Source organism: Myotis nattereri (genome assembly GCF_964212035.1).
Source record: "Myotis nattereri genome assembly, chromosome: 11".
Classification (NCBI taxonomy): domain Eukaryota; kingdom Metazoa; phylum Chordata; class Mammalia; order Chiroptera; family Vespertilionidae; genus Myotis; species Myotis nattereri.
In genome coordinates, this window is record NC_138086.1 from 42,259,084 (window position 1) to 42,282,885 (window position 23,802).

Below are 23,802 nucleotides of genomic sequence, written 5' to 3' on the forward strand. Positions count from 1 at the left end.
TAGAGCAGTGGTTAATAAATGCCGACTTGATATAATATTATGCAGCTATAAGTTAAATACATATACCATATAACTAAGAGAAGAAAGCCTCTAATACATTAAGTGAAAAAGGATGTAAAGTTGAGTATGCAGTATAAACAGAACTATTTTTTAAAAAGTTTTATAGAAAAAATATCCTGGATTATGGGTGATGTTTTAATACATTTTAATTGTTTTGTATATTGTCATGTAGAATATATGATAATAAAAGTTAAAAAAGAGTCTGGCCAGAGTGGCTCAGTTGGCTGAGCACCATCCTGTGCACCAAAATTTGCCAGTTCAATTCCTGGTCAGGGCACTTGCCTGGGTTTCAGTTCAATCCCCCTTAAAGGCAGGTACGGAAGGCAACTGATCCATGCTTCTCTCTCTCCCCCTTTCTCTCTCCTCTCTCTAAGCATGTGAAAAAAGAGAAAAACAAATGGTCATGATAGAGCAGGTGAAAAATGTCAAAGCCAAAGCCTTTTGGTTATTTCAGGATGTGGGAAGATCGTGCCTAAGGCTCTTTTTAGCTTCATGTATGAGCCAGGAAGGCTAATCCTGGTGAAGGTCACCTTGAAGTGCAACTGTCAGCACAGAAAACAGAGAATTGTAGGCAGTTAGACAGACATGAGCAGAGCAAGGACGATGGGCCAGGTCCTGGAGGTCACCTGGGGGGAAAGCCCCAATGGTGACCTTTCCTCTCTTGGCATATCACTGGTCATGCAGTTTGGACCCTCAACCTTTCCTCCCTAGAGATAACATCTAGGCCTCAGCTATATCTCAGGAGTAAGCAAAAAAATGCAGCAAAATCAGATAAGCAACCCCATGGCTGACCTCAGGACCAGCTGCATTGGTTAATGACCCCCTGCCCTGGCATTGACCAATCAATCAGTGGAGACCTAGAGCCTGAAAGGACACACATGGAAAACTGCTGAATTTTTTATTGAGATCTTTCCCTGGGGCCTCCCCTAACATCTCTACCCTTACAACCCTTTGGGCAAGGACCCAGGAGCTCTCCCTCCCCCTTCCCAGAGCACCCCCATGTTTCCCCTCCTTCTCTTCTTCCCCTCTGGTGCTATCAACTTCACCTTTCTCACTTCTAAGCTTCAGGGGCCCTTCCCTTGCCTCTATCACTTGTTTCCTAAGCCCATTTCTTCTACGAATTATTTCTGCTATCTGTGATTTTCTAAGTAAACTAGAGGCCTGGTGCTGGACATTCATGCACTCAATGGGGTCCCTCAGCCCAGCCTGCGCCCTCTGACAGTCCAGGACCCCTCAAGGGATGTCCAACTGATGGCTTAGGCCTGCTCCCTGGCGGGACATCCTTAGCACTGCTGCAGAGGCAGGAGAGGCTCCCGCCACCGCCACTGTGCTCGCCAGCCATGAGCCTGGCTCAGGGCTTCTGGCTGAGTAGCGCCCCCCCACCCCCCAATGGGAATGCACTGACCACCAGGGGGCAGCTCCTGCATTGAGCGTTTGCCCCCTGGTGGTCAGTACACATCATAGTGACAGGTCATTCTACGATTTGGTTGATTTGCATATTAGCCTTTTATTATATAGGAGGATACTCTCTTATAGTTTGGGGCTTGGCTCTGAATTCTTTCCTAGCCAAAACTCAGATACTGAGGTTGCTGAACCCAGGTCCGGTCTGACCCCACTGGTCTAACACCTGGTGTCATTCTCACTGCCCTCGACGGAATCATCCTGCATCCCAGTGAGGCTCTAAGGACCAAGTCTCATGTAACAACTACTGCTCACACCTTTCTGCCCTAAGACTTTCCATAATTCTCTCATCTGTGCATCTGTCACACTTTCACTTGCATTATTCACTTAATTTCACTGCTCAATATATGACAAACTATAGAAGCTACATTTTTATATGAGAAATTCATTTCATAGATAATTAGTAATGAATAATATTTGGAATATATTATTTACAAAGCATACCACAATACTTAAACAAAACCCAACCTAATCTAGTGCAACTTTACAATATTTATTTAGCTTGCTATCTAAAATTCTGGTTTATTTAAACTCTTTGTGGAAGGGTTTTTATCAACCCACCCTTGCTCATTATACTCTGAGAAAATCCTAGTGGTACCCTTCAATTTTAACTCAATCTTTCTTACACCTATTCCTTGTAGAGGAGGGATCTTTGGACAACTGTATATATTTGCATATATCTGACCCATACTTCCAATCAATTGTGGTATTTTTGTTGTGTTATGAAATAGTTTCCCACTATTACACAATCACATTGGTAAAAGCAAAATCAAAGAGTACATTTAACTACAGAATTCACTATGGCAATATTTATAATCACCTTCATGTCCAAAAAACAAACAAAAAAACTCATTTCTTTTACTTCATTTGGTCCTCTTCTTCAGACGTACCAACGAAAGCCTTTATCAGTGACGACCATTTTACTGTCTTCTCTCACTCCACTCAGCCCTTGAACCAGAGAAGGAAAGTGCATGTACTGCGCCTGGAGTTTGCAAGACATTAATTAGGTTCTGCATGGTGTCCACAACCAGAAGCTTCTGAGTGTGAAGCCACAAAACTAATCTGGATGACAGCCCGACTGCCTCTGGGAGGCAGGACCTACATCAGTTCATCACTAACCAGAGGTAAAATGTTGTTCTCTTCCAATCTCTCAATTTCTTAAAGTCAGGCAACATTTCCTTTGCTGTTCACAAACTTCAGGCCATGGTGGGAGAAAAATGCATTCTTGACTGAGCCCATTATTCGTCTCTAAACATACAGTTCAGAACTCTGGGTGCATTGAACGTTGCTTTAAATATCTGTTTGTCCATTCAGTGCTGATTTAGAGCCTTTTGAGTTCCTTTCCCAACCCTGGCGGATCCGTGTGAGGGTCTTGTCTATACATGGCAGGATGAGGATAAACTTGATCACCAGCACGGTGCAAGGAATGATGAGTGCTAGTATGTAAGCTGAAGGAAGATACCACCGGAGACTGTAAGGACTGAGGAATCTCTTTCCGCCATATATCAGGGTGTGAGCTGTGCATAAGATCAGGGTCAAATAACCCAGTTTGGACTATAAAAGCAAGAAACAAAAAAAATGTACATTAACACTATTTGCATTTTATTTTTATTTATTTTTTTTTAATATATATTTTATTGATTTTTTACAGAGAGGAAGGGAGAGAGATAGAGAGTTAGAAACATCGATGAGAGAGAAACACCGATCAGCTACCTCCTGCACATCCCCCACTGGGGAAGTGCCTGCAACCCAGGTACATGCCCTTGACCGGAATCGAACCTGGGACCTTTCAGTCCGAAGGCCGACGCTCTATCCGCTGAGCCAAACCGGCTTTGGCTCTATTTGCATTTTAAAGCAAAACACTGGAAGCCAATGAAGAATATTGCCAACAACCACAAACCTTTGAAACCTTTCATATTTAGAACATTCTGAAGAAAGAAATAACCCTCCTTCAGGATGATAAATATTTCACTTGTAAAAAAAGGTTGTGCTTACAAATCTTAACCTGGCTGGATGGGAAAGTTGCCCAGGAGTAAACTCTTCTGAGGTAGAATGAACAAGGTGCCTTGCCTTCTTCCTCCATGGTAACCTTTTCCCTTGGTCACCGTTTCCGGGGTTCAGAGATGAACAAGACACAGTATGTCCTCAGGAAGTACTACATCAGTATACGTTACTGACTAAAAGCACATACTAGCTAATTTCTATCACAATCCAGAGCAATTAGCAAACTTCACTTTTATCTGTTTTGGCCTATATACTAAAGCTCAACGTTCATTTTTGTCTTAATGTCTTGAATATAGGCGTGAACATGAGAAAATGTTGACTGCATTTGGTCCCTGGATACTAGTAAAACAGACTTTTGAAATTTGAATAGTTCTATACAATTCAAACCTAAAATCAATTACGAATGGTCTATTCCAGTGGTTCTCAACCTTATGGCCCTTTAAATACAGTGCCTCATGTTGTGACCCAACCATAAAATTATTTTCGTTGCTACTTCATAACTGTAATGTTGCTACTGTTATGAATCATAATGTAAATATCTGATATGCAGGATGGTCTTAGGCGACCCCCTGTGAAAGGGTCATTCGAACGCCAAAGGGGTCGCGACCCACAGGTCGAGAACCACTGGTCTATTCCATTACACTGGTTCACAATGAACATGCATCAGAATAATCTGGAGGGCTTGTTAAAACAAACTGCTGGGTCATACGTACAGTTTCTGCTCCATTAGGTCTGGGAGGGCCTGGGGATTTGTGTATCTAACAAGATCCCAGGAGATCCTGCTGCTGCTGCTGGGTGCAGGTACCACACTTTGGGGACCACTGGTTTATAAGAATAGTTGAAAATCCCCTTTAATGAGGTGTCTGGTGGTTGGTATGTGGAAAAAAAACAGATTTTTCCTGTTATAGGTCAGCATTGAGTCTGGTATGATGACAGTCTAGCATGATGTGTTTCTAAGGTTTTAAACTTTATTTCAGTATGTTGCTTTGTATATGAATGGGATCCTAATCTAAGGTTGATTTTCAGAAGGAGCAATGTTGTCTTTGGTTTTCTCTTTACCTTGCACCAAGTCCATTGCCACAAAGTATAATAGTTGTTGGTGTTTTTCACGCTATACTTGTAGCTGTGGCTCTCGGAGGAGTCAGGAATCTTGGCAAGGGATGCCCTGCTAGGAATCAAACCGTTACAGAATCTGCCTTTTGGTACCAGAGTTTAGCATTTTCTAATTTGAACTTGTTTCAGTTACTATTTTTAGGAGATTGCTCGGGAAGTGACAGAGCAAAAGGAAAACTTATGCATGGTGTGAGAGAAAAACGAGGCTATTTGTAAAGCCAGACACATTTTGCAATGAAAGCAGATTGAATCTGGGGGTCCTTACCTGGACAAATCGGAACTCTCTCCAGTTGACCACGTTGCTAACTGATGGCAAGGAAGTGATCCCCAAGAGGATGAAGAAGAAAAATCCAAGGATTCCGAAAGACAGATATAAATCATTAAGCCAGGCATTAGTGGTACTAAATGGATTTTCTTTCTTGGATATTGCCTAAGAAAAATTACAAGCATTTTTAAAAAATTACATGTTTTTATAAACTGCCCAAACTTTGAAGAGGACTGAAAACACCTCTGCATGGCTTACTTACTCAAGGCAAATTAGATGACATTTCTTAATAGTCATTTGAAAATAATTGTAGAGAAAAATACACTTAGAATTATTTTTGTGATAGAAAAAGTAATTGGTTCTGCTGGGACTTCATTATAATAGTTGACTCCAGGAGTTGTAATTGACCCCATACATACTAAAACAAAGTAAACATTTACTTAAACCTTCTCTACCATATAGTTTCTTGTTTCCTAAGCAAAACTGGATGTTCTCAAATAATTACAGCAAGATTCTGTTTTTCTGTTTGATATACTGATCATTCACACACAGAACGTGTGGGTTCTTTCATGTCTATTATATTGTAATCCAGCATCAAGTCTGTCCCACCGCAAATTGAGAGAAATCAGGCTACTTTAATGTGATTCTTCCCCAAGAACCTCTCCTGTATTTGTTAGGGAAATAATGTTGAGAAACCCACAGAAGCAACATCAATGAGGTATTGACTAATGAACTATGAGACTAAAGATTGGTCGAAACTAATGATTTCCTAACTGGAGCTGATATGTAGCACTTACTCTGGGACTGCTTTTAGACTCCCTGAGCTGATTCTCTTTGAATTTTTTTGGCTATTCAGAAAATAGTATTATTTGCCATTTGCTTAGTAAACTAAACAATTAAGGAAGTCAAAACATTAATGGAGTTATAAGCACTCTTTTGGAAATTTTTTTACATTCTTGTGCCACAAGTCCAAATGGCCCCTTCCTAATCAGATGGTTAATTTTGACTTCCCAAAAGAGGTGGCATGCATAGAAACAGAAGCTTGAAAATGCATTGCTTTACATTTACTGAATGTGCCCCAAAGGAATTCAAGGAGGTGTCATTTAGGTTTCTTGAGCCCTCAAATCTGTCGGTTTTGCAGGATCCCAGTCAATCCTGGGAATACAGATCTGGACCCCAGGAACCTGGGAATCTAACTTGCCTTCTCAATGGTTGTATGAGATGTCAACTGGATCCACTCAAAAACAAAAAACAGACAGCAGGTGTCTAATTCTAGTTACTTTAAAAAATAAATATGCTTAGAAGACTGATTTTCTATATCTGTAAAATGGAATATCATGTAGCAAGATTCCTCTTTGATTGAAGGAATAGGAGAGCACAAATGAGTAGAGATTTACCCGGGTGATGGTTGAGTTTTGCAGCCTCCATCGTACATAGTAACGAATAGGAATCACAAGTGTGTAGATGGCGTGAAGGAAGGCAAATCCCAGTGCTATCAAGCCAAGCTGCTTTCTGCAAAGCATCCAGTGGTCAAGCCAGCCTGGGAACCGCCGGTATTTCGTACCTCGGTACAGCTGCAGAATGGCAGCAATCACACCGGGGAGGTAAACCACTCCGAGCAGTGTCAGGGCCGCTATTGGAAAGACACGGTTTGGGATGGAAACAGCCATGCGAAAAGTGTGATCTTTCTTTTCATTCACATAAGGGTAGATTACGTCTCTGATAACACAGTAGACAAACAAGAAGACACACAGGATAGCAGAGAAGTACAGGGGGAACTTCCACATTGGAAACAGTTGCAGGGGGTAGTTTTCAATTTCACTGGCTGCCAAGAGAGATCCTTGATCCAACGGAGTCAGCCCAAGAGCACGAACTATATCCATCACTCTTTGCTTGGCTTTGCTGTCATTTCCGCAGATGAATGCCTGGGTGAAAAATAATTATTTTGGTATTTATACTTTCTTTAATAATTATTTTTGAAAGTCTATATGAGTACTGCTTAGAACAGGACCTGTAGTAGTGAACTGCTTTTCAAACAAGGGTGTTGAATCAACATATTTAATAAGATGAAGTTTTGAACTTGTACATGTGGGTCAGAGAGTTAAGTACCAGGGTTTCAAGTTGAGGGAGATTTCAGGCATATCACACTGATAGGACAAGACTTTATTTTCCACAGTGTGAACAGTTTGATGTTTCTTCCGTATTCATGGGTGCCACCTCATTTATGGATTCCTGCTAACCTCAGTGAATAAATGGAAGTAGTTTCATACAAGGTAATGGGAGTGCAAAGGATATCAATCAATGATTTTAGGTGTGTTATTTTCTAGTACTAACATGAGATCTCTGGAGACTGACATCACTGGGTTCTATCAAATCAAAAGCTTTGTAGTGGGAGAAGAATCACAATTAACTCCCCTAAGTTGCTCCATCCTGAGAAAGCAGTTCATGTCATATATTAGTAGGATGAAGGATTCAGTAGGTATTCTATTTTGAGGTAAGTGCACATACGAAATTGAGTGTAAAGTAAATTCATCATTTGATCTTACCTGCCGACTTGCGTCCAGTGCTCCTGACTGGAGAGCCCACGCTGAGATGGTGTTGAATGCTTTCACTATGTGGGCTCCCGGCACCAGCTGAGCAAGGTACTCTGCATTAGATTCCGGGTACTGATGCTTTTTGAGGTTGTTGCTGACATCGACCAATATTTTCCCACGGAGAACCTCAGTTAGTGCTGTGAGAAGATCGTAATGATCCCTGTGGATGGCTATGATTATGATGTCAGATTTCTGGGCCGCTTCTGAGTAGCTCAAGACCTCTGCACCACTGGGCAGCAGGCTGAATGTCCTGGGGTTTCGACTTCCAAAGACAATTGAATAGCCACACTGGATCATTTTAAGTCCCAGTGATCTTCCAAAATCTCCAGTTCCAAAAATACATACAGTCTCTTGCTCTTCTGGAGAAATCATAGTAAGAGGAAGTGTGTCTGTAGACGTTTTCTCCATGACTGAAAGATAATAGAACAAATACCCAACAAAATATGAATGCTCTGGGCATGGAAAAATTAATGAGAATTACCTCCAGGAAACAGTGGTTGACTGATGTTGTTCTAAGCTTCTCATGAATTCCTCACAAAATTTTGAAGGAGTAAAAAATTGTCATATATAGCCCAGCCGGCTTGGCTCAGTGGTGGAGTGTCGACCTAGGAACCAGGAGGTCATGGTTCGATTCCTGGTTGGGGCATGTTCCTGGGTTGTGGGTTTGATCCCCAGTGTGGGGCATGCAGAAGGCAGCCAATCAATGATTCTCTCTCATCATTGATGTTTCTGTCTCTCTCACTCCCCTTTCCTCTCTGAAATCAATAAAAATATATGTATAGATTTTTAAAAATTATCTTATATATGTTCTCAGATGTCTTATTTAACAAAATCATTGATGAAAAACTTCTGTTGGATAAAGAGATGCAATAAAAAACCAAGACACTTACTGGTGGATGTTTTAAACTGTGCATGTGTTTTGCAATGATATTATATTCATTGCACAGTTAGAGTTCCAAAAGTTCTAGTGTGCCTGGCTATCCCCTCATTACTCTATTTGTTTATCCTAATATATTATTTTTCTATCTCTTATATTGGGATTAAAATTTGCAAACAAAATACAGATTTGATCAAGTTGCTGGTGTCCTGTAATGAGATGGATGATATCTTTATTGACATATTCTCACTTGGATCATCTTAATCATTGCAAAGAGAGAGTGATTCTGGACTTTATTGTGAACAATTTGGCAACTGCATTCATTTTTATAACCTGCCATAAACTTTTTTAAAAAAATGAAGATGTGGACTACACAGTCCTATATTTTTCATTCCACCTTTGACTAAACTTTGGTTGGGTAACAAAACTCTTTGTGTCCCAGTGTCATCATCTTTAAAATGAGAAATTGGTAGTATGTAACTACCTTGGAGACATCGGAAAGATCAGATGCATTCGTTTTAAGATGCATATCTTAAAACCATTTTTGAGACATAGTAAATTTATTAATAGATTACTTAGTACACATTAATTATTTAATGAATCAATATATTAATTATCTAATTATAACTTTTATATAAATTCTGTAAATTAAGGTTTAATTTTATGCTTCTATAAATGTGTTTATTGGAAATGCATACAATTTATCTGAAACAGCATTTCATAATTCTTAAGAAGCTTCTGCTGAACTCTCTTATTTTATAAATAAAATCTCCCATGAAATGGCTTTAGAACATACGGATTTATGAAAACATAGATGTAAAAATAGCTCAAGTGCGAATTTCTCTCATTTACAACTCTTTCACATTTTATTTTAATATTTTTCTCTTAAAATGCAACCTGGCAACCCAATGTAACGTACTTGGGCTGTTACTCCAACCATTACAATTAATTTTCACTCTTCAACCTTCAGAGACATCACTGGGCAAATTGAAAGTGCAAAAACAATAAGGAGATACTAAATATCACTGGCTGACTTAATAGAAGGAACTATAGTTATTCCATTGGTCATAACTCCTATCAAGTTATAGAAGCTCTGAGGTTGATAATCGTGTTGGCTACATCTTGAGCTCCACATCATATCTTCCCGGTTCTAGCTCCAGACCTTGGGCAGTACCTGAGTACTGCTCAGCTCCTAGTGCCTAACAGAGGCTCACATTGGGGCCCCACATCTTATACCTCTAGGTTCTTGTCCTGGGGTCCCTCTGATACCTCTGCCTGGGTAGAACTCAACATGTACAACCCATGGGGCCCCCATGGGCCAGGACTCCATAGATAAGTACTTCCCTTTCATCCTCTGGCACACAGTTCTGACACATTTCATAAGGCTCCCCAGAAAGTCCCCCTGGATCAGAGCATCACTGGTCTGTAGCAATGGCCAAGGTAACGTCTTCTTCCTGTCTTTCCCACCTTCTCTGCTTTGTGCCCTGTGCTCCTCATGCCTGCTCCCTGAAATCACTTCCCTAAAAAACTGTACACAAGCCTTTGTCACAGTTCTGCTTGCTAATCAACCTAAGAAAATGCAATGTTATGATTACTTTTTTATGAAAGAAAAAAAAGAAGACCTGACCTAAGGTTACCATAACTGTGATGAAGAAATAATTGCACGGAAAAAAAGTTAGCAATTATTTGGGGAAATATCCTAATAACAGAAGTACATAAAAACAAGATATACATAAAAACAAGATGTTCTAAACCACAAGAGAGATCATTTTACAGTAAATACTACATAAAGAAGGAAGTTACACCCATTTCAGACCATTTGTAACTCAAAATAACTCCCAGGTGTAAACATGAATTTATGGAGGTAGTAAGGGTTCTTGCTTAAAAACTAGATTCCTAGTCCTATTTTCCTCTTGGACGTAGGATGGGATTCTGGAATAAAGAAAAATAAGAAAGATGGCAAGGAGGAAGCAGTTATTGAGGGAAAGATGGGTTAAAATAGTTAAAACATAGCAGTGGTCTCCTCTCTTTCCTCTGGCTCTTTATAAACCTGTTATGTAACAGGAAATGCAACAAGAATATCTCCTGGTTGGGGAAATCACCAGGACTGGTTTTACCTCCTATGAAGCATTTCCCAGATAGGCTCCTTGAGAGGTGGGCCAGACAGGTAATCTAGGTAATCCGGTCCAACAATGATGTTTGTAGAGATTAGAGATTGGCAACTAATGACGCAGATGCAAAAATGGCCTAGAGGACTGTGAAAGCCATGGTAGAAGCTGCCACTGAAATACGTGCATGTGTGTGTGTGTAAGAGGGGTCAGGTGTGGGTAATGAAGAGTCTTGCCTATCATCTCCCTAACTGCAGATCCCACCCTAGGTTTTGGAAACCTGAGGCAGCATTCTTCTCAGATGTTCTTAACCTAGCATCCCATGAGGGTGCTAGAGCAGTGTGGTGTGTTTACTTCTCTTACCTCCCAAGAGTCAGACATCACAAGCCACTTCCAGCTTCAGAGAACTTTAGCATAGTAAAAGCATGTGAATGTCCAAACGGGATTATAAATATTGCACATATTAAATGCTTATAGTTAACAAATCAATGATATTAACCAAAAAATCTTTTCATCTGAAATAATTATAGACTCACAGAAATTTGTAATGGTAATACAAGAGGTTCCTGTGCATCCTTCAGGAATGGAAAAAAATAAATTGGAATAAGCATTGCTAAGAGAGTCACGTTATATAGAACAGTCAGGAGGCTATTAAGGAAGTGGGGCCTGGGCATATCTGATGCCTCAGTCTCAGAGCTGCCAAATTGCTAAACCTGTTGCTAAACTCAGCCCAAGGCTGACTCACAAACCTGGAGCAACCACTGCTCTGTGGACACACATGCACTTGACCTCCTCCTGAGTTTTTTACCCCCTGGTTTATATCAATCTGTTACCTAGCCTGCAATCCTTCATTTGCATGAACGAATTACCCTTGGTGTTTTTTGTCTTTACAAAGCCTGCCTTTGTCTCTCTGAGGGCAACTTGGGTTGCTACCTGAATCTGTGTCTCAGGGATTCAAATCTTTTAAGATTCCAAATAAACTTTTAAATTGTTTTACGTCCTCAGACCTTTATTAGTTAACACTTCCAATGGTTATATGTTACATAGTGTAATTCCCTGGACAGTCACCCACATTGGGGCCTGTATCAATAGTCTGACCTTGTTTATTGTTGAGTAGCAATCCATGGTATGGACCTCTTCATTTGCTCATTTGCTTCCTGCACGTCCTGTTTGGTAAAAAGTCTCTGTGTCGTCTGCCACTTTCTAATTGGATTGTTTGTTTTTCAACTGTTGAGTGTTGATAATTTTTTATGTATACTGGATATGAGTCGTTTGTCAGATATAGGGATTTCAAATATTTTTTTTTCTCAATCTGTAGCTTGCTTTTTCATTATATTAACAGGGTCATTCACAGAGCAAAGGTTTTTTTTTTTTAAAAAAATATATTTTATTGATTTTTTACAGAGAGGAAGGAAGAGGGATAGAGAGTTAGAAACATAGATGAGAGAGAAACATCCATCGATCAGCCGCCTCCTGCACACTCCCTACTGGGGCTGTGCCCGCAACCAAGGTACATGCCATTGACCGTAATCAAACCTGGGACCCTTGAGTCCCCAGGGTGACACTCTATCCACTGAGCCAAACCGGTTAGGGCAAAGTTTTTTGTTTTTTTTAAATGAAATTTAATGGTGTTTTTGTGTGTGTGTGTGGATTGTGCTTTTGCTATCATGTCTAAGATTTCTTCACTAAGCTCTAGGTCCTCAATATTTCCTCCTAAAGGTTTTATATTTTACATTTAAATCCATTATCCATTTTGAGTTAATATTTGTATAAAGTGTTTAAGCCAAGGTTCATTTTTTTTTGCATACATGAATATCTGATTACTTCCCTATCATTTGTTAAAAAGATCATCTTTATTTCATTGAATTGCTTTTCACCTTTGTAAGAATCAGCAGTCTGCACATGTGTGGGTCAGTTTCTGGGTTCTCTGTTCTGTTCCATAGATCTATGTGTCTCCCCTTGACTCTGAATGTAGTTATATAGTGAGTCTTAAATTTGGGTAGACTAATCATTCCCACTTTTATTTATTTTCAGAACTGTGTTAAATATTCTAGTTACTTTGCCTTTCAATATAAGTTTTAGGATAATTATATATATATATATATATATATATATATATAATGCTTATACTTAAAAAATAATGCTTTTTAACGTATTAAAAAAATACAATGCAACCTATTTGTTTTGTTTAGGAGATAATCCCAGGCTATTAAAAAGAAATAATTCATACTAAAGCATAATGGCCATGTACAAACATCCGATAAATGGATACAAAATTAAAGTTGCATGATTTTCATCCTAGCTGTTTATTTATGTATATGCATAGACCTCATTTGGAGAATATATCAAAATAAAATTTTAAAGTCCTGTGTATCAGCAGTCAGGGACAAAAATGGCCCCTTTCCCCTCCCCAGCCCTAGAATAGACCTATGTCCCAGTTCTTTTAGAAAGAAGAACAGGGTTCAGGGTTCAACAACCTAACTGTGCCCCTTCTAAAAGTGGCACTTTCTTGCCTTGCTCTGGGGAGATGGACCATTTGTTTCCCCTAGGGTTTTTATGGAATGAAAAAGAAAATATATAAATACTGTATTTAGAAGAGAAAAGGAAGAAAAACCTTCCTCTAGTGCAGATAGGACTGAGAGAAATAATTAGTTTTCATGACTTCCTCCTATATTTTTTATTCTGATAAATCCACAGAAAATACAAATTAAGGTAAATTCTTTTATGTAAAGATTCAATCTTAGTTACATATATTATTAGAAATCTTATTTGTTTTTAAGTTCACCCAACTTTACATATGTAATACATATACAAACTGAAAGTGAAAAAAAACGTTTTACATATAAAAGGTTTGGAGGTAATCATAAAAAACCAACTATAAAGACAAAACTATCAACATCACAAGACACACACTATTGAGTAATAGAAGTAGTGTGCTGAGGGCCATAAAATAATCATAAGTAAACAAAGAAAGACCCCCTACAGAGAGATGGGTTTGGAGAGGAATGTGAGAAGGGAAATGGTGGTATAGACAGGCACTTTCTGGCACTCCTTCCAATATTTCCTTCATTCATCAAAGCAACTTCTTATAATCACTAAGGCTTAAAAAGTGCAAATACTTCTGCAAAAGATTACAACAGAAACCAGTGGTTCTCAACCCTGGTGCACATTAGAAACACCGGAGAGCTTTCGCAAAATACGATGAGCAGACTCTTGGAGTCTGCATTAATTGGTCTAGGATAGAGCCTGGGCATTGTTGTTGTTTATTTTTTAATTGATTGTGAGGGGGTGGGAGCAAGGGGGAAGGTGAAGGTGGAAGAGGGCATAAATGGTGACAGAAAAATAAACAAACAAACAAATACATAAATAAAGTTAAAAAAATTTTTGAAGCTTTTCCCCAGATGATTTTAGAGCCAAGCCTGTGAATATTGCCTGTTAGCTTTCAGTGGTTCTCTTCCCTGGTCACACATTAAAATCAGCTGGGCAGCTATTAAATGCTAGGGGATCACCTGCTGGCATTCTGAGTTAACTGATCTAAAGGAGAACTCGGACATTAAAACTATCATTTCTAAAGGAGCACCCGGGGCTGAGAACCACTGGGAAAGAAAACAGAGAATGAGAGCTGTTTTGAAGTTTAATGGTGGGAGAAAAAAGACAGGGTGTTGAGCTTATTAGGGGATGCAGAAACATTTTACCTGCTTTACAGTTTTTCCCCTAAGTAATTATTGACCGGGTCTGAGAGTCTAGAATCTTGTTTTTATGAAAACCAGAGGCAAGAATGGTGTGCAGACCTCAGAAGATGACAGTCAAGGTAGCCAGGCTCAAGGTAAGATATCAGACTGCAGATACGCAGGTACGCTTTGCTCTGTAACTCTCTCAAGGAAACCTTAAAGAGTTTTCTTCCAGCTCGGCTGGCATGGCTCAGTGGCTGAGCATGGACCTATGAACCAGGAGGTCACAGTTCAGTTCCTGGTCAGGCACATGCCTGGGTTGCGGGCTCCATCCCAGTGTGGGGCTTGCAGGAGCCAACTGATCAATGATTCTCTCATCACTGATGTTTCTATCTCGCTCTCCCTCTCCCTTCTTCTCTGAAATTAATAAAAATACATTTTAAAAATTTTTAGAAAAAAAAAGATTTGTCTTCCATGAGCCACAAAGTTATAGTTTGATTAAATCCACCCACAAAAGGACATCAGTTCTTAATAGCCATTCTCATATAGTGCCATACAGTATCTCGTTTGTTTGGATGAAACCTTTATTAAAGACAGTCTGACCCTTTCTCCATTTAAAAAGTCAGGTTTGAATTCTGAAATGATTGTTCATACAAGATTTTGAATTCCTCGGACAGCATCTCCTCTGGACAGCTTCCAGGAAGTTAAAAAAGAAATAGCACCCCTAACACTATAAGATGTGACAGGATTTTTCATTTTAATTTGATGCCTATGAGCAGGTTTTTTTTGTTTGTTTATTTTTAGTCCTTCCTTCTGTTTTTTGATTCCTTTTGAATTTCAACCTGAAAACCTAACATAACTTGACAATATATTTATGATGAGCTGACGAGCCATCAATCAAACATTGTTTTCATCAGGAGGCATAGGGCAGGAGGGAGTTCTGCAGCTATGCCAGTCTTCTTGTGATCCAGAGCATTTGTTTTGATATATCTCAGGGACAATTGGAAAGCAGAAAATATAAAAACAAAACAAAAACTCTTACACTAACACATGAACACATCCAATTTACTCACTGAGCAGTTTATGTATTTAGTGAGATCAAGGCTCACTAAATACATAAGGGAAGCAAACATGTTCACATTTAAGCATATATTGTTTTACTGACTGTCCATTACTGTAGCAAAATCAAAGGACTTTGGTTTACAGAGACCATTGATTACAGTTTATTAAAAAATTTACTGTGCCCCTCCCCCACACAATCAATGGATTTTTCTACGAATTATTTTTCTTTCTTTTTTGGATGGTTTAATCTTCAGTTTAGATGTAGTTAGAAGTAGCTCTGTTAGTAATAGCCCTAGATAACAGAAATATATCATTTAAAACTCTTAATCTAACTAAAGAAACCACTGCAGGTTCATTGCTGAAAAACTGATTATTTTAGATGTTTTGTGAGAAAATGTTATGTGCCTCATAGCAACTTAATTTACTGATGATTAGTTTTTATCCTACCCGCTAGAATGACACAAAAGGAAATAATATCTTGTACAGTTTGATCAAGTCAAGGGTCATTAACTAAATATAACCTTTACATTAACGTTCAGTGGGGGTATATGCTTCCATGGGAACTGCTAATCATCAGAACTAGCTACGACTGTGCTGCAACTAAAATGATTCTGTTAATAACATTTCACTATCACCAAATGAATTACCAGGGAGCAAGGTAATACAGATCTATATTATCTATTTTAATTGCACTTTAGGGAAAAATATTTTTTAATATGTGTGTGTGTGTGTTTAAACTGATTTCAGACAGAGAGGGGGATAGAAACATCAATGATGAGAGAGAATCATTGATTGGCTGCCTACTGCACGACCCCTACTGGGGATTGAACTGGCAACCTCGGCATGTGCCCTGACCAGGAATCAAACTGTGACCTCCTGGTTCATGGGTCTACACTCAACCACTGAGCCACCGGTGACGCAAAAAAATATTTTTAATTTAAGTTCTTTGGTGAAATTCTAGTTCAATTATAAATCTCATTAACATATGTTTTCACATTTAGATCTCAGCTGCATCTGTCAAGCTAAATGAAGATGGTTTTTGGATTCCCTGGCCAAGAATTTCAGCAGGTAAGTTCATTATCCACTGTCTAGGCTGCTTATTTCATTTGATTAAAACCCGGGCTCATGACAACAAGGTCAGGGATTCAGTCATGTCTGAGTTTATTTACCTTGACCTCCATTTACATTCTAATTTCTGAAAACTTCTTACAAATCTTTGGTTCCCCAAAGATTCAGCCCCAGGCCCAGACCCTGGCCCTGGCTTGTCACCAGCATAAAAACAACTCTCACTGATTGAGTAGCATTTGGCTTGTACACTCTATATGAGCATGGCTTATTGGATGATCTGGTGATTACAACAACCCACTTAATATTTAGTGTAAATTAGTAGTACTAATTCTAGGACTACTGTAGTCAGAGATATTTAGGAAGTGATTGCATCATTTCAATTGTGAATTAACTTTGTTTAAATTAACTTACTAGGAATAGTCATTTATCTTTACATTACGGCCACTAGAACTTACCTAAACATTTGATAACTGCCCAATGAGTTTGGGGGTAGAGCAGTTTTGCTGTGGACCTGATTCCACCTTGAGCCCCTGATGGAAGAACTCCATTCTGCTTCAAAGTATCTCCTTACCCTTTTTAGAAATCTCCCGGGATGGCTCATACATTTTTATGAATATAGTTTCCTTCATCTTCTTTTGGACACCATTTTCTTCCATTTTTAATCTGGCTCCCAGACGCTGGGACTCTCGATGGCCATAGTGCCTTTAGTGTTTGCAAAGTCAGCTTGAACAGAGGGGCGAGGCCTGGCCCAGCAGCTGCTCCATTTATCTCAGGAGAGAAGGAGCTCTTGAAACTTCTTCCCCTGTCCTGTGCGATACTCTGATAAACAAGCCCGAGTGCTGTGCTGGTTGAGAAATATTTTTTAAGAAAACAGCTTTTAATTCCTGGGTTGTAAATCTCGGCTCTTTTCAGTGGTGTGGTTGAAAGCTTGCAATCAGCCACGAGGTGAGTTTTCACACCAGGGAAATCAGCAAAGGCTACACATCAAGTCTCCGCCCTGCCCTTAGAGAGATGTTTTCCAGCACGCCACAGAGTCTCTCTCTCTCTATCTATATCTCACTCTCTCTCTCTCTCTAGCTCTCATCCCTTTCTTCCCAAGATTTGGGCATGTGACTAAGGAAATGGGAAAAATTGGGCTGACAGGATGATTCATTTTTCCAATCCTGACTCTGCGCATTAGGCCTAAATCTCTTTCCTTAGGGGCCTTCCATCTCAGAAGACTCCTAGATTCTTAATCAAAACAGAATCCAACAAAGGTTCCCAGGTCTGTTCCACCCCATACATGTAGATAACACTATTGGTGACTGTAAATCTGATACCACTGCTGGACTCTTGGTTTTCTCAGGGAGATACTTACAGGGACCTTTTTGTATATACTCACATCCCCAAACACATATCTTCCAATTTGCCACACATGCTTAAAAAAAAAAAAAAAGGAATGAAAAGAAAAAACCTTCACAATTTGGGATTTCAGTCTAGGATAACCAACAAGTGGCACAATTTCATTATTAACCACAATGAACCATTTACCAACCGCCTAATTGCTCTCTCCTTGACCTCCTTCCATGTCCTATACTACCTATATCAGGGCAATTGAATTGGATGAAAAAATCATTTTAGTACTTGGGTACTAAAATACTTTAGCACTGGAGAAGAAATAACTAGAAGCGTAATAATTTTTTTTTATAAAAATGATTCGACATTACTTAGTTCTTTTGAACTGTTCAATAGGTTTTATAGCTTATGACATACCTTGAGGTATTACAGAAGAACTAAAATGTTTTACTTAAGCTAAACAAATTAAAATCTTTAGAAATCCAATATTCCAATTTTTATGACCTCAGTTAAATGCCTTAATTGTATTATGTCACTCTTGAAAATGAATTACTCTTTAAAATGAAGTAGACTCCAAAGTATCATACAAATTTATTATGAAACTTACCCAGTATAGCAGCATAATAGGGTTAATAAAATTAAGGTTAAGCAGAAGAAACACTAAGGTTCCTGCAATGTCTTTCTCCTTTTTTTTTTTAAAAAAAAAAGTTATAATAATTTCCATTATTTACTTTATATGTACTGCACAGTGCAAAGCAATCCCACGCTTCTCCCAAAAGGCAGGTAGTAGATATCTGGGCACTTGACTGTATTAACTGGTCCAGTATAGGGGACAGCCATGCTCATAAGCTACTACGCCCGTCATGATCAGCATCTTCCCAACCTAAAAATCAGTGTTACCAATAATATCTTAGTAGGATTTCATGTTTTCGACAGATTTATTGAACAGCCTCTCTGTGCCAGGCACTGTGCTGTGTCAGGGATGAAGTGATCAATGAGACCCTCTTGGTCCTCAAGGGGCTCCAGTCTTGGGGAGGATGTGGCAACATAGTCAAATTGTGACAATATAGTGTGTGAGGCCCTGAGCAGGGGAATGTGCAGCATGGATCGGAGAGAAGGGGCACTAATCTGCCTGGGGCTCTTCAGCCACTATTTAACTTGGCTCAAAGCTGTTTCCACACCCTGTGAAATGAGCAGGTATAGATAAGACATGCCTAATCATTGTCAACAGCTAATTGGCCCCTCCTATCCTGTGCTCCTCAGGATTGGAGCCCCTACAATCTGTGGAGCTGAGGCAGAAGAGACTATCCAGCCTGTGTTCTAATAACCCTCTAAGAGGTGTGCTATCGAATTCTATTAAATCAGAATGGAAGTTCCTAACTTTTCAAACCCGTGAACTTTATTTCATCCTGACATTAGGATTGAGCATGCCCTCTACATTTGAAGTACACATATTTCTCTTCAAAATTTTCAGAAATTCTTGAATGTCAAAGTACAAATGGCAAGACCACTCCACGCAGGGTTGAATAAACTCTTCTGGAACTTTGTGGAGAAGCATTTAGATTAGGATGTCAATGCCCTGCCTTGTTAGAGTTGAAATACTTCTTTTAGTAAACTGTTGCATCTTTCTGCAGCGATGTGTTTGTAAATGTGATTTTCAAATGGTGCAAACATTCTTTGTTCTTTTTTTCTTAATGATTTGGAAGAACAAATTGTTTATATATACAGGCCAAGTATGTTTTCTTATCATGCATTATTTTAAGCATTAGTTATCCTTTATTAGTTATTTACTTAGCTTTATTCCTTCCAGGACTGACTTCTTCTCAAAATAAAATAAATAACAACTCTAAATTCAAATCATTTTGAAAATGACCTACATGTCACTCAAAATATTTTGAGTATGTTTAACACACCACATGGGACTGCTCAGGAAGTCTTCATAATTAACTAATGACCCATTCTCTTTGGATGTACAAAGAACAGTCAAACAGGTGGCTTTGGATGTCTTGAGTTTGTAAATTTTATTTTTACCAGCTCTGGCCTAACTATAACTTCAAGAAAAAAAAATCCCACCCAGAGAGCCTTATTATCCTAGAGTTTTACAGTCAGAATTAAAGGGAAGTGTGGATACAGACACTTAACAAACCACCTCCTCCTCAGAGGACAACCCAGAAGAAACGAGCTACAAGGTGCCCTAGCAAGCCTTCAAGGTCGAAGGGTGATTGTATGTGTGTGTGTGCGTGTACCACTAGCTTATTAGTCTTAAGATTCTAAAAGGAAATGATTTGTTAATAGCAGTTGACAAAAGACTCAAATTTCATCTGAAGAGAACTAGGTGGTGAGGGTCATGAAATATTGAACTGTGTAGCTGAAGATGACTGCAGTGCTAGCTACTGGGGATACTTTAAAAGGAGAATCTATATCCTTTTAATACTGGCATTAATCATGGTAGAACGTTGCAAGGGTGGTTCTTCAGGAGGGAGGGAAATGTAGTGACTGCTCAGGGTTTCTCTTCCAGTTTGAAATCTATGACAAATGAATCCCTTTATCTTAAAACTCTTCACAACAAGGCTCAAGGCCCAGGGTTTTCCACTTATTCACAAACAGGCTCATAAAAATGTTATTTGGTTACTTCTAACAACAGTTCACAAGCGGACACAAAGAGAAGCCTGGAGATTGTCCTCAAGCCAGGGGTCAGGCTTTGTCTCTGCTGGTTTCTGAACCTCGAGTTGCCGTGTGAATATCATTCAGCAGAACCATAACCGATGCCAAGTGAAGAAAGTGCTGCTCCCCAATTTCTCTCTACGCATGTACCATTTTTTGACCACCTTGTTAATGTTATAGGTATGACCCAGTCGTTACTCTCTTCATCAGAAGGCAGGTTTCATTTTTAATAGGGGAAACTACCCAATTATGGAGACAGTCTCTTCCCCTACAAGAAGCTTAGACTTGTACCACATTTATCATTCAGCGTGCACCCTCAGCTTTCAAAACCATTCTTCACCCCGCTATGTGAGAATGTCCTAGTCCCTGGAAATGGCAGTCTCATAAATGTCACTCACATGAAAGAACAGTTTTTTCTGATACAGTAAGGGAAACATCTGCTGAATATCATTCAGCAGAACCATAACTGATGCCAAATGAAGAAACTGCTGTTCCCCAATTTCTCTCCACACATGTACCATTTACTTTAAAACCTCACAGCTTGACACATAGGGAGTGCCGTCCTGTTTTATGGGTTGGCAGTGTTTGCCATGCAGGCAGAATAATACCGTGCTAAATCACAACATTTTGAAGAACTTGGGTCTTTGCAAAAGGCCATATCTCAAAGAAGTTACTACTTCAAATAAATGTGCCATTTCATAAAATTACCCCTACTGTATCAGAAAAAATGTCCTTTCATGTGAGTGACATTTATGAGACTGCCATTTCCAGGGACTAGGACATTCTCACATAGCGGGGTGAAGAATGGTTTTGAAAGCTGAGGGTACGCGTTGAATGATAAATATGGTACAAGTCTAAGCTACTCGTAGGGGAAGAGACTGTCTCCATAATTGGGTAGTTTCCGCTATTAAAAATAAAACCTGCCTTCTGGTGAAGAGAGTAATGACTTGGTCATACCTATAACATTAACAAGGTGGTCAAAAAAATTTCCAACCCGCAAGCATCTTTAGTTGTGCATTTTCACCTGGTTAGAGCTGGGTTGAGTGGATCGTCTGGTCCCATAGGCGTATGTCACTTTGCATATGTGGACACTGAGGCTGAGGTGTGGAGTTTCTAGTTAGAACAAGGAGCAGAAATTCTCCAACCTGCTTCCCAGTTCTCCATCCAATTCCCTTTCCACTAGACCAGTCATCTTTTAAAGAAAGTTCCCGAATTACCATCCAGAGAGAAAAACTTCTTTCCTGCTGCCTCTGGACAAACAAAACCACAGTTTTGTTTACTCTTCATAATAAGTTACATTTCCAATAATATTTCTCTGGAAAAGCAATCGCTAAACTACAGAAGGAAATTTAAATCACGATCCAAGGTGGAAGTGGGTGCATGTCGCAGGACCCATTTCAGCTCTTGGTCAAGAAGTGACCTCAGATCTGAGATGGCAGAGATTGCCTAAACCACATTCTTGCAGGCTCCCTTCTGACCAGCACCACGAGATTGCTCTTATCTAGAAGTGAGATAGGAGAGGAATTGAAATCGGACTTCTCTGCTCTCTAGTGTAGAGATAAGCGACAAAAGACCAGGAATCTGGAAGCTTGCTGAATTGCTTAACAGATTGTCCTTTCCCTGGGAGGGATGCAGGGGGCGCCGGGAAGTTTGCCAGCACCTATTTCCTTCCCCGCGAGCGTGGGGAGAGGGGTCCTGAAAGGAGGGGTTCAAGGTTAGCTGAAACAGATAAAGGAGGCGGGCCCTTTGGCGAAAGGTACAAGACAAAGAGCCAGAAACGTGACCCACCTGCGGGAGGGTTGCTTCCAAGCTGCTAAGGCCAAGGGCGGCGGCAGCTGGGCGCGCAGCTGGCCAGGCAAGGAGGGAGACGCTGTGCAGAGCTCCAGCTCACGGCTGCAGCTCTGGGTTCTCGCCCGCCCCCGGGCTGGCCATATAAGAAGGCTGAGAAGGGAGGGAGGGGCGGGGGGCACCCTAGATTTCGCAAGAGAAAGGGTGAAGAAAGCGCTTCCTGGAAGAGTCAAGTTGGGAATCCCGGGTGGCTGGAAGGACCAGAACTTCCCGTTCTGCCACTGCAGCGTTTGTGGCAGATGTTGCCGCTGATCTGTGGCCAGTGGAGTTTCTAAGGGTTTTCCCCCGATTTCAATTCCTCTCCTATCTCACTTCGAGAGTCCTGGGGATCTGTGCATTCCAGGCAGATTGAGGCTGGAGAGTCTGAGGAGCACCCCTTTAGGTAAGGGCTTCTTGGAGTAGCTGAGAAAACACCACCCAGTCTAGGCTTCTAGCTATTTCTCTTCTTGCCATCTTGCGCAATTCACTGTAAAAGGTGACAGTTTTCTCTCTGCCTGGAAGCTCTGGGTTCTTATGGGGCTCAGCGTGGATAACCTTGAGGTTTTAATTTATGTAGATTATGTCGTTCAAAAGGAACAAACCAAATGAAAGAGAGGGATGATGATGAGGTTACCTTATTGTTGACATATGTCTGTAACTGTAAAATACTGCATCGTAATATGCAGTAATCTATATTTCATAATGGGATTGATATGCCCTTCTATAGGAAGAGCTCAAAGTCACAGCTATATCAGTTTAAGATTTAACTGAGGATGATAACCTATGAGGCAAAGCCCCCCTCTGCTCCCAAACTCTGTGGTCTAGAACACAGGGTCCTCTCAATCTGTCTCTTACCCAGATGTCAAATTTGCCAAGGTCCAGATGAGCCTCATGGGAGGCCTGTTCCCAGCACTTCTGAGTCAACTCTTCCTTTGCCTGGATTGCAAGTCTCCTGAGTATATTGTGGAGTCAGCTCTTCAGATTCCAAGTCTTCTCTGAGACACTGGTTGCATTTAATCTTTTCTTTTTCCATAGAGTGTAGTTTATGCTTTTGATACAGCAATAGGACACATGCCTTTTAAAAGAGTTATTGTGGCTTGGCTGGCATGGCCCAGTGATTGAGCATTGACCTATGAACCAGGAAGTCTTGGTTGATTTCCAGTCAGGGCACATACTCGGCTTGCAGGCTTGATCCCCAGTGTGGGGTGTGCAGGAGGCAGCCAGTCAATGATTCTCTCTCATCGTTGATGTTTCTCTCCCTTTCCCTTCCTCTATGAAATCAATAAAAATATATTTTTAAAAAATGAGTCATTGTGTATGTATTTCCTCTCTTGGACTGTAAGCTCTGAGGGTGGACACCCTATTCTTTTCAGCTTGGGATTCACCACACCTAGCATGATACTCAATATTTATTGTTCTCATTGACAAATCTACTGCCAGTTATTACATTGTAGCCTGCAAAAAGGTCATCTGATTGTATTTGTTGGGCAAGGAAGAACTTTAAAATATATTGCTTTTTATAGCATCGATTTTCCCAGTTTGAAGACCGACAAGGTGAGACAAGGGTGTGCAACTAGGAAATAAGGCCTTTGGTGTGAAGCCTGAAAGGCCTCACATCGGTCAGCACGGTTTTGTGACTACCCCCAGCCTAGCATCTGGCTCTAAGCCTTGTGGGCACAGAATCTAGATTCTC

The 23,802-nt window shown here is 40.1% G+C and overlaps 1 protein-coding gene across 1 annotated transcript; it reads right to left on the minus strand.

Annotated features, from left to right (window-relative positions):
* Nucleotides 1-1,881: 1,881 nt before the first annotated feature.
* STEAP4 (STEAP4 metalloreductase) lies at nucleotides 1,882-22,191 on the minus strand. The gene is made up of 5 exons (XM_081102169.1): nucleotides 22,071-22,191; nucleotides 7,450-7,907; nucleotides 6,301-6,828; nucleotides 4,904-5,068; nucleotides 1,882-3,075 (listed from the first exon to the last, which is right to left on the minus strand). Exons 2-5 carry the CDS (start codon nucleotides 7,903-7,905, stop codon nucleotides 2,812-2,814), a joined length of 1,413 nt encoding a protein of 470 aa, XP_080958295.1. The 5' UTR covers nucleotides 7,906-7,907; nucleotides 22,071-22,191; the 3' UTR covers nucleotides 1,882-2,811.
* Between the last annotated feature and the right edge of the window lie 1,611 nt (nucleotides 22,192-23,802).